Raw genomic sequence first — 11,426 nt, forward strand, 5'->3', positions numbered from 1 at the left:
GCCAATTGCACAATATCGGCCGAAATAGAGGTTCCGGGCTTGAGGAAGGGGCTACAAGTTTTTTTACACTGCATGTTGGAAACGAGAGGCGAGAACTCGGTTATCCTCCTTCGTCCAGTGCAGCGGATCTGGCGATTCTTCGAATGAAAGGGGCAAGGGGCAGATTCGATAGAAAAAAAAGGTTCGAAGCGGACATTATTGGAGCATAAAGGAGCCCTATGGTTTGTAAGGAGCATAAGCAAGCGGTCTCTGTCGGGAAAGAGCTAGATAAAGTGGACCTGGAGGCCTTGGAAGACTTTGGCTCATCGGTGCCTGAGATTAATGCAGTTGCTGTGTCGCCTTACGAAGCAGGTTACTCCAGAGAGGCGACTTTGTCAACGATAGCTGTCATCGAATGCACTGGTAGTATTTTTCTTGACAGGCCACGCTGCAGGCTGCCGAATGCTTCATTATCATAGTATTCTTCTTAGTTACTTTTGGAAAACACTGGCGACAACGAAGTTTAAGAAAATGCAGTACCACAACGTAACCTGCCTTGGGTTCCCCAATTTGTTGGGCGAAATGCTGTACTCACACCAGCTGCGGTTTTGCCCCTCTCCTGTTATTAACAGTCAGGAGGGGAAGATCATGGAAGGGGTTTTCTAACAGTGCGTCGGAAATTCGTGTCAACTCACAGGCGCATTCTTCCGATTTGGTCATGTGCCTGCAAATCGTTGGTGATTGTATTTCTGTCGCTATCGAACAACAGCGAGAATGTAATGCCCTAAAGGGGCGATTAAGATCTCGAAGATACCCTTCACGGGTGTGATACGAACGACGATGTCGCGTGCAGTGATGACCAGCAGTGTAAATCGTGTGGGCCATGCTTTTCTGTTCTTGTGTCCTGCCATCAAGTACTGCGTTTTATGGCTCGCATGTAATGACAAAAAACAAGACTGCGACCCAATCGAATGCAGATCGAAATGCCACGAATACAGGCACCCGCTAGGAACCAAACAGAAGGAAACGGTTGGGACCGCAATTCTCGCTGTCGAGTCAGAGATGTCGGGGCGTAACAGGATCACGGGTGATCGCCCCTGCCAAAAACGATTCTCGTCTACACGTCGTTTCGCAAGGGGACGCAGTGGGCAATTCTTATTCCGTATCGTAGTGATCATTATTGCCACTTTTACTGTACCGTGACTGCAGCGAACTACACACCTCTGGTCTGTAGCAGGAAATTGGTGATGGCATTATTCCTTGCACACCTATAGCGTGAGGGGATAAAGAATCATATAAGTGGGTCCACAGAGACCCACACGGAACTGCATTGAGTCTTATCAGCGTTGGATATATCAAAACGGTGTTCAGGGTCCACCAGGTTACCCGTACAAACGATGGTACAGAGAAGAATCACTTCAGTTACTACACAACCTGGAAGTCCTGTTGTAGCTCGACTATGGGTTTCAGAATGGGAGCAGACGGAAAACGAACCAATACTTTCAATTTGGCGACACAACTCCGATAAGATAATGATTTCTAGTCACAGTCGCAGTTGTTCTTGACAGTGAATACTTGTTAGTTTTCGTCTTAGCAGCGTCCACTGGATTGAATGAAGAGAGGATGTGGGACTGCAGTCGGTGAGGCAGCGACGACGGGAAGTGATACTGGCGATCTCGGGCATGGAAATATAAAACGTTACAAGCGACGACGCACATGCGTATGCGTCAATCTTATCATGGATCACCCTGTTCCGCTATGAAAAAGAGTAGTCGATCGCTTCAGGCAATACAGGCATTTGCATGGGGGGCTCTGTTTCGATCGAAAGATGCTGTGGCGTCGCAGTTGGTGAGTTCGGAGTCGATGACTCGAACAGAAAAGGGGCATATTTTTGTGGCGTACATTATCTGAGTGACGGCGCCTCCACCGGTCAAGCAAAACCTGCAAGGAAAACCGCCACTTGGGATGTGATTCGGCGAAGATGATAAGAAATTAAAAGCAGCCGGTGCAATTTTTCCGTCGCTGCGTGCCAGTTGTTAGGGTCGCGAAGTCAATTGCCGATGGACATTCAGAGACCCTCCGGAGCTTATCTTGTTTATATCTCTTTGTTAGAAACCGTGCTGATACTGTAGGTAGTGACGTATCTTCCCGCGAACAAGAAGCTTTTGAAGAACCTCATAATCTTGCTGCACGCACAAAAGCATGGATTAGGCCAGAGCAATCACGTGTGAACACATTGTCTTCGAGTCGCTTATATCGTTTCTGCGGATTCAACGCTACAAGCGGTCCGTGTGTGAAAGTGAGTTTCACTCCTTGCGACTAGTTTCCGCTAGAGCCTATTCAATTTTGGAGACCCTAGAGCTCCGATTTGCTGAAGCTGATGGAATCGAAGACGTGTTGGACGCGATAGCTCTTATGAACGACACTGTCGCAGACTATACTCTTAATTTGCCATTGAGGGCGGGTCAGAACAGGCGTTCCCCTCCATACTGCAAGAAACCACCCCTCTACAAAGACGACCAGATGGGGTACGCCCTTTCTCGCGGATGCAAAGCGAAACTGTGTGGTCGCTTCGGAGTGGTCAAAAGTGTGTAGAGTAGCGACGAGAAGATCGAACTATTTTACAGTGAGTACGAGCTCTTGCGCAAAACGCGCAGTTCTGTCGTCTAGCTGGAACAAGAACTGCTGCAGATGAGCTTCCGTTCCGTAAAATCGGATTGAGACGAGGATGCATGCTACGGTCCTTACGAGGGTGCACGCTACGGTCCCTGTGAATCCCCACCTTTCTACAGTTGCTTACACGCAAGGAAATGCCAAGACGAAGTATCGGACCCAGGCGGTCACTCCAACCTCGAAGAAAGTTGGCTTCCGTGCCACAGGCTGTGACAGCACCGTCAGGCTAATAGTCGCCTTAAACTGTTCCATATCTGTTTGCGATCCTCCGTAATTCCACTGGACCTTCTCTGTCGAAGCTGCAAGACCGACTGGAAGAAAGAGACAACATCGCAAAGGGCGCAAGAGAAAACAGGGGATGTTTCCTTTCCGCAAAGAAGAGTCCCTAAACACAGAGAACTTAAGCTCAGCAGGTTGCTGTAAAAAAGAGACATTCGGTGACAGCCGGACCCACAAAAGGACTGAACTGTTCTACCACTGTGCGTGGGAGGAACGTACGAGATTGCTCTTGGAGTCTGAAAGCTTCTTTTTCATCCAATGCTTCTGGCAAGGTGTACTGTGACTTAGAGCTCCCTTGAATTCTGAAAGCCAACACAAAAGAGGCCAAACTTCCCAGTGTCTGTTCTGTGTGTACCTTATGCCCACGATTTCATACTGCAGAATAGTTGTTTGTTCAAACCATCAGGACTATTCTTTAAGCTGCCACACGTTGATGTTATTCAGTGCATCACCGTTCAGCAGTCGACTGCACTCGCACCTTGAACTTTGTGGCTGCTTTCCAAATCTGCGGTTCACATGAGTGTATTTCAAGAAAAACTTCCTTCTCTGTAGGGGAAAGCACGTCTACCATTTGACAAAACATAGTTACTGGCCGAATGAATTTCCCGAAAGGAGCCCGAGTGCACGGTAACGATAGAGTATTATGTCGTGGGTGGGGGGGGGGTGACACCAAGCTTGTTAGCCGGCCCGACGTGTGATGGTCGTACGTCTGTGCAGTCTCGTTTTTCCCAGTGTCCTTGTTACGTTCAAATTAACCAGATACAGAGTTTGTTTCTGCTTCCTTCCTTCTGTGCTCTCACGCCAGACTCCGAAACACAACCCCCCCGTGGAAGCAGGCTTGTTGAAAACGTAGACTTATCTGAAGCTCGTATGCGTTTAATTGAAGCAACAGACATCCTCACTTTTGTGAGAGAGCCCTTGCAGCCTTAGGGGAGATGCGTGACCGACACCCGATTTCGAGGCATCTAATTGGCGCTTACATTTGCGGTATTGTTCTCCGGATGTCCACAGGTATATGCTGCTGGAGTGCAAGGACGCCTTCCAAAGCTATTCCTGATGCAGGTGAATTCGAACTCTCCGAAACGACGGTGATGCCCTGGAATGTTTCCCCAGGGAACGACTGAACGTAACCAATGGAAGTCCGCACAGGTGTTCTCGTCTATCCGGTTCTCTCTCCAGTAGCTTAGTCACACTACAGTGCGCACAGAGAACGCCACTGCTGTCCCACGTGCCCGTCGCCTGGCACGTGGAACACCAGAGTAACAAGCGCGTGCTACGCTCGAGTTTGCAACAGCGTTTACAGTCAGTGCACACTCTAGCTCCGTCGGACACGCGAGCGCTTGTAGAGCGGTACGGGTCCGAACTGCAACCCTCTGTGTCACAGGTACCTTCCCTCAGGTAGACCTGCTCGGCCCCAGAGCTATCTTGGCTGTTCGTTGACTCTGTCCGGAAGCTCGTCAATGTCGATATTCACGAACTTCACAGGGGCTGTCGCTGACATCTCTTGTTCTTCGTTACACACATTTCAATGTGGACCGACCTGGAGCTCATAAACCACCTCGAGGCCCAGCTTGCAGCGAGTCACTCGCGCAGGCTGCGAATTGGCAGGTGGGCGATATGGAGCGATTTTCGTTTCTGAAGCCGCTGCGTTCAGTTGCCAGGACATCTCTACGTGCACTACATCGCCTTCAGCGCCACTTATAGACGCCTGAAGCGAATAAAGGGGGGAATTGCAAATGAACGGCAACAAGCAGGGAAACAAAATGACTAGACAGACCTTCAACATGGCCGAACTTGCTACGGTCGCCCAGACGAGCTACTGAATTCTTTGCCTATTCTGGACCGCCGAGACAGAGAACTTGGCGTATCCAGATCTGCAGTTCGTTGCACTGGAGAGCAGCCTGGTTAGAGTAGAGCCCCGAAACGTGAACGAATCCACCGTAGAATTCTTTCCCTTCCCCCTCCTGGATGCCCCACGAAATGCGTGCCTCGCCGTCATGGGACCGTCCCTCTCCTGTGTATGTGCGGATGCCGGGCATTCTGTCTGTTTATCGCAACGGCTTGATCCAGCGCTCTTTGTGGCCTTGGGGGCATGGGAAGCGGCTGCATAGCAAACCGCGGCCTGGAACTCTTACGGTTACTTGCGGCGATTGCAATTCCGTCTTGTCACCGTGCACCGTCGCCCACTCTTCGCCAGCCTGATGCAGGCGCTTGGGACGATGGCCCCGCCTCCACACGAGGCGGCTCGAATTTGGGTACGCTCTGGTTTTCAAACCATGCCCCGAGTGACTCTCCTCTGGCCGCAGAGTCACAGACGCAAACGCGGGCTTCACGGACAGAACGTGCGGCTTCTCTGAAACCAAAACCATGTAGTTGAAGTTGTCGAACCACCATCCTGACCACAAAGAGCTCAGAGGCAGAGAACAGAAGCGTACCATACTCGACGAGATGTGTTTGCTGGCGCAGTCGCTCTTCAATTCTATTCGAAAAAGTGAGATGCGCCCACAGCTCGGGTTGGCCAAAGACAGGAGCCGCCGGGCGCGAGGCCACTCTGCAACATGGAGTACAGACTCTACATATGTGTCACCGGCACGGAACTGAGATATCATCTCAGACCGGCCACGCTCGGATGGCTGCCAACCCGCAGAACGGCATTGATGGCAAGCTGTACATGTGCACTCTCCTGATTTCTGCGCCCCGGAGTCGAGAGCATTCCCGGGGGGCGACTTGAAAACGCGTAAAGGTGCGGCGTACCATCGTAGCAGAAGGCAACTATGAATGGCACGATAAGCGCCAAGAGCCAGAGGACTGTCGAGAGCAGCCAAGCACACGAACACCGCCGGGCTGCAAAGAGCTGCAGGTGCGGGATGCTGTGAACCACAACACTACGACGGCAGTTCACCATCTTGAGGGTCTTTGCTGTGCGAAGTAAATTCGTTTGAAAAACTGCGCTTTGAGAGGCCTCTACAAAAGATCTTCCGACCGCTACTTTGCAGAGCTGTCCCCCTTTCTCGCTCGTTGGAAGAGTCCACGCGGGGAGTCAACCATGCATAGCACGTGGCTACGAACTCGGGGATGTTTTTCGCGAGTTTCGGATATGGCAAGTTTTCCTAAACGGCTCTGCTGACTTGAAGAGCCCGACCTGAGTTGGACGCTAGAGGTTAAGCTGTGCATACGGTAGATTCTCCCGAATTCGCTCTTTGGTACTCTTATCCGCGTTTCCAGTCCTGCAACTACACGAGAAAACTGCAACAGAACATGGCCTGTCTGGTTCTACTGCCTTTGGCCTCTCATTAAAGGTGCCGTTCTCTGCGTTGTGGACGCTCTCGCCTTTGGCGAGAATCGAGCAGACGCCGACAGAGCTGATGGACTGAAAAGAGGACATCCGCCGTTCGCCGACTGTTCCTCTTCGGCCCAGGTGCCTTCTTCCCGTGTTCACGAGAGGAAAGACACGTTTGAAACAACGGTATTCAGGTGGTCGTTATCAAATTATCAATTCAGCATTCGTTGCGCGTTGCACGGTCCGTCGGTCACGAGGGGCAGAACCCTGCCAAAGGATTTCCGTACGCTCGCAACAAGTGCTTTTTGAGGCGGATAGATATTCACTTGTGCACGTGTCTACGGGGAACAAGAAAGTCCCACACTAAGTCCCCCCTTTCTAGCACTTGCCGACGTCAGAGACGAGGGAGCTGCCATGCCTCACGATCTAGTAAGAGAGGGAGGAGGGGCAAATCAAGGAACGCCTTCGCTAGACTTTCGCACACGAACTTCCACAGCTTTCCAGAAGTGCTCCCAACCAGTGGCGCTGCACGGCCAGAAGAGCCATTGACAGGTCGCACTAGCTGGTGCTTCCCCTAGGTACAATTGCTTGCATGCCTCCAAACAGCAGAAGACTTCAACTCGGATGTTAACTGTATTTTTCTGGTAGGAGTCTTCAACAGAAAATCTTCGCTCGGTAATGTTCGTTTCTGCGCATGCACAAACCACAAAGTTCACTCGCATGCAAGCACCTGGCGAACGTCTCTCACGTCTCCTGGACTTTTGTCTTGCAAAAACTGTAATCTTAGGGTTGCCTCCCTATGGACATTGACGCCTTTCGACAGTCTTACTTGTCTTCTGTCGAAAAAGAGACGTACACCTGTTGAGGCGCGAGCCTACCCCTCCAGATTTCCACTCTGCACAATGACCGCACGCCGTGCGAATTAGTACTGTTTTCGGCCTTGATTTCGTCTCTAACTTTGTGTCTCCTCCGCGTTCGCTTTTTCAGCTCTGCTCCCCCCAAACTGGACTATTCTGCGCCGCCTGGCACCGGGCAGTACTAAAAGCTGCTGATCGCCGCATCATCTCTTGGTGAGCTGTACATACAGCCGGAACCACAAACACAGCCACCAACAGTGACGTCTTCCATCTGTTTAAAGCGTTTTTTTTATTTCTGAGGTATAAAGAGCACCGCGTTCGCAGAATCCGCCGTACCTTCCCGCCTACTTCGGTATTCCACGTCGGCCGCCTCTTTGTCTTCACCCTCCTCTGCACGCTGTATCGCCGTTCCCGTTTTGCACTCTCCGGTATCTTGCGCTTTTCTCGCAATGGCACCCCGCGAGTCTTCCTCTCCTTCCTCACCCCGCTCTGGCGTGCCTTGTGCCGAAGATGCGAGTGCATTGCCCCCCACTGCCTCCCTTTCCTCTGCGTCTCGCCCGTCTGTCCCCGCCGTCGCGTTCACGGCCACAGCGTATTCGAAGATGGTCATGCACGCAGCCAAGCACACCCAGGACGCGGTCAATGGCGTTCTCCTTGGTCGGTTTCTTCCCTCTCCCCCAAAAAAGGGTGAAACAGAGGAGCCTGGGGCTGACGAGACTCAGCAGCCGCAGACTGTTCTCTGTGTCGATGCGGTTCCTCTCTTCCATTCCTTTATTCTTCCGCCCATGATGGCGTGCGCGTTCGAACTGGTAAGTGCTTTCTCTCTTCTTCGCCTTTGAGGAAAAGCGGGAGACAAAGATATATTCTCTCGTACGTACTGTCGCATCGTTTTCCTGCCGTCGCATCGTTTTCCTGCCGTCGCATCGTTTTCCTGCCGTCGCATCGTTTTCCTGCCGTCGCATCGTTTTCCTGCCGTCGCGTTGTCACTCTTCCCTTCCTCTGTTCCGGATCTTGAGGGGGAAGTTGCCTCTCTTTGTGTCCCACCTCCCTCTCCGATGAGGAAGGCTCGCTCCACCCTTTCTGCTTTCTCCAGCTTTTCGTTTCTCCTGCGTGCTCGCTGTCTCTGGGCCCCTCCACCTCACGTGGAAGGGACGGGCTCACTCCTTCGCTTGGAGCCGCGCGCCAAGGACAGCCTCGTTTTTCCCGTCTCCGCTCGCGTGGACTTGCTCCCCTCTCGGGGTGCTCGCGCGCCTTCGCCCTCGTGGCCCGAAGAACCCTTGCTACCTCTCTCTGGATCTGCTCCTGTTGCATGCGGCCTCTCCAGCTGTCTGTTGCACCCTGTGCCTTTTCTCGGCCTCTCTGTGCTTCTTTTTCGCAGGTCGAGGAGCTGTGCCAGGAAAGTCGACGCCACTCGCCGAGCCTTCGCAGGGTTCGCGAAGGCGGCGAACGGTCGACGGCCGCCGCCGCGGAAAAGAGCGGAGTCAACGGGAAAAAAGAGACGAAACAGCGAGAAGGGACGGGAACAGACGAACTCGGCGAAAAACAGGCAAACCAGGGAGAGCTCCAGATTGTCGGGTACTACCACTGTAACCTCGTGACACCTGCCGCCGACGTCGCTCCGCAACCTTCGACGGTTGCCGCGATGGCTGCCACAACCGTCAACGCCAAGCATCCACAAGCCATTCTGTGCATGGTGAGGCGAAAGAGAAAAGAGGGAAGAAACCACCCGCCAACAGGGACGCAAAACGAGACCAAACAACGCGGTCCTGAAACGAAGGCCCGTGCCACGAAACTGCGACCGCCGCCGCTCCCACGCAAATGTACCATGCATGGAAGAGCCGTGAAGTTGTACGCACGTGAATCCATATATGTATATATATGTATATATCCCCATCTTCAAAAGTGTGTGTGCGTACTCTGCCTGTATCTCTTCATTTCGATAAATATCTATATCTATCTATCTATATATATATATATATATTATCAAATGGCCTTTCGCTGCCCTGTGAATGACTCGAACAGAAAACTGCCGTTCAGAGGTGGCGTGTATCCATATACGTGTCCCTGCATCAGTCATGCATACACATGTACATTGCTATATAGAGACATTTATATCTTTGAACCTCTCTCTCTATGCATATATATATATATATATATATATATATGCCTAGTTGGGAGTTTGTAGGAGTAGGATGGCAGGGCTAGATTCGTGTATGGTTTTGCCTTTTGACTCGCCGCACGTTGAGTCTGTGCGCATCGCTCTCGGCGTCTCTCTTCCCTCCTCGATACTGCAATCTGTCGTTCCCCTCAACTTTGCCTTCTCTTCCTTTTTCCCTCAAAGAGCATTTATCTGAGGCGACGTGTCTTCTCTGCGATTTCTTCTCTCAGCTTCAAATGCGGCGCCTTACGGAAGAAGGGTCGGAGACTCCTGCTGGATCGGGGAAGCAAGCAAGAGCGCCGGACTCGCACGTGGCGTGTGTAAGTTTCCCAAGTCGCGAACGGTGCATGCATATCTGCATGCAGGCGAAGCCCCGGCGTCGCCGGTTCTTCTCTGCGTCCCACGCGTGAACGTTCCATGGTCTTAACTGGCAGTGCGTCTCGGAAATATGAAAAAGGGAACTCAGAGGAGCCTGGCCAGCAAGGCGTTCCCTCTTCTTTTTGCAGGATTCCCGAAGCTGAAGCAGCTGAAGGAATCGTCACAAGTCGTTGCCTTTCTTGTCGGGGCGTTCAGGTGTATAGGATGCAAAGCGACAAGTGGCAGCCGGTCAAAGAAACCGAGCGAGTTGTCATAACAGACGCTGCGAGATACGTCTCAAAGAGCGTCATCCGAGATGCGACGTGAGTCACGAATCGGAGTGGATTTGCCTGATGAGGCGGCTGGAGCGCTGAGTGTCTCTCACGTTCTTCGACGCTCGAAAGTGGCTCGTCTGTGTCATCGTCTTCGCTCTCTAGGTTCCTCTCTCGCGTCTTTGTGTGCTCACGACCGCCGCGTTCGCCTCTCTGCCCCTCCGTTCACTCCGCATTTGTGTCTCGAGAATCTCCGCCTTTCGATGTTCTCTCCCTCGGGGTGTTGCCAGGTACATGAGCTTGAAGGACATGGATGACCATCTCTATGACCCCAGCCTTAGTCCCTCCAACCTGTCACTGCTGACCGGATATGAAGAACTGGTAACGAACGAAGTCTTCTCACTCGAATAGAGACACGTGCAAAACCCCAATTACAGACGTGGGGTGCCCTGTTACACAGGGATGCCTCTCTGTCTCCGTTGCGCATATAAATATCAATGTAGTATAGGAACAGAGATGTGTAATTTGAGATACGCCTCTCTTCAGATGCGTGTCCGAATACAAATATATATATATATACTTTTGTCGATCTATGTGGATATATGCGTATGTAAATCTAAAAGTCTATGTAAGCACATGCGTTTTCGGCTCTTTCCTAGTTTGTGTAGGGGGACTGTGTCTCTTGAGTCTCTTATCTATTTTGAAGGCGTTTCCGTTCATGGCGTCTCTTCTTGGTCGTGATTGTCATTTGTTTCAGTTGGAGAAGGACAGGGAAGAGCTGCAGAGCGCTGGCATCAACATCGGCGAAGATTTGGGCCTTGCAGGAATTCCTGTTTAAACCGGAGAGTTCTTTCTGTATTCTGTCGAAAGTCGACGCGTGACGCCGACGACTTGTCCCTGCATTCTGTCTTCCTCTAGAGGCGCCCGCGCAAGCAAAAGTGCGTTTCTTCGTTTTTTCCTCAAGCAACAAAACGGTTTCTCCGTTCTCGCCAATTCTCCCGAACGCACAGACCAGAGCGAATCCCTCTGTTTGGCGCTCGGTATTTGCCTCGGGGCCGCGTCGAAAAACGTCTCGCTGCATGCGGGGCTCTTCAAAAGCATTGCCCTGTAATCGTTTTCCACATGCGTCTGAAAAAACAACCTCTTTTTGCGTTCTCCCAGTTCTTGAAAGAAATTTGAATCAGGAAAGTGAGCGAGTCATGCTCGGGGTTCCACAGAAATTGACACACAAATATATACACATATACGTAGGTCAATGCATGTCACATGGGCAGTTGCTTAATATGTGTATACAAGACTACAATAATAGGTGTGAAGACTGATGGAAAAAGACGTACTGAAAAGTACTCGCAGCGAGAGACACGCGCATGCAGACGGAAGATCTATATACAGGAAAACATGTCAAGACACACGCACGCAGACACCGCTTGTCATGAATTCTCGTCGTTAGCGCAGACCGCTCCTGTGCAAGAAAAATGAGGGAACAAAAGCTTTCGGTCGCACAAATGCATCAACTTTTCACTTTGGCAACAAAGCGTCGCATCCGCGAAGAGGCCGCCGAGGTGTGCAAT

General features: G+C 51.5%; 1 protein-coding gene across 1 annotated transcript; it reads left to right on the top strand.

The window, feature by feature from the left end:
- Positions 1 to 7,517: 7,517 nt before the first annotated feature.
- On the top strand, positions 7,518 to 10,693 carry NCLIV_065510 (conserved hypothetical protein; the record flags this gene model as incomplete). The annotated part of the gene is made up of 6 exons (XM_003886102.1): positions 7,518 to 7,877; positions 8,447 to 8,761; positions 9,457 to 9,546; positions 9,800 to 9,906; positions 10,146 to 10,236; positions 10,613 to 10,693. 6 exons carry the CDS (start codon positions 7,518 to 7,520, stop codon positions 10,691 to 10,693), a joined length of 1,044 nt encoding a protein of 347 aa, XP_003886151.1.
- Positions 10,694 to 11,426: the final 733 nt, after the last annotated feature.

Source organism: Neospora caninum, chromosome XII, assembly GCF_000208865.1.
Source record: "Neospora caninum Liverpool complete genome, chromosome XII".
Classification (NCBI taxonomy): domain Eukaryota; phylum Apicomplexa; class Conoidasida; order Eucoccidiorida; family Sarcocystidae; genus Neospora; species Neospora caninum.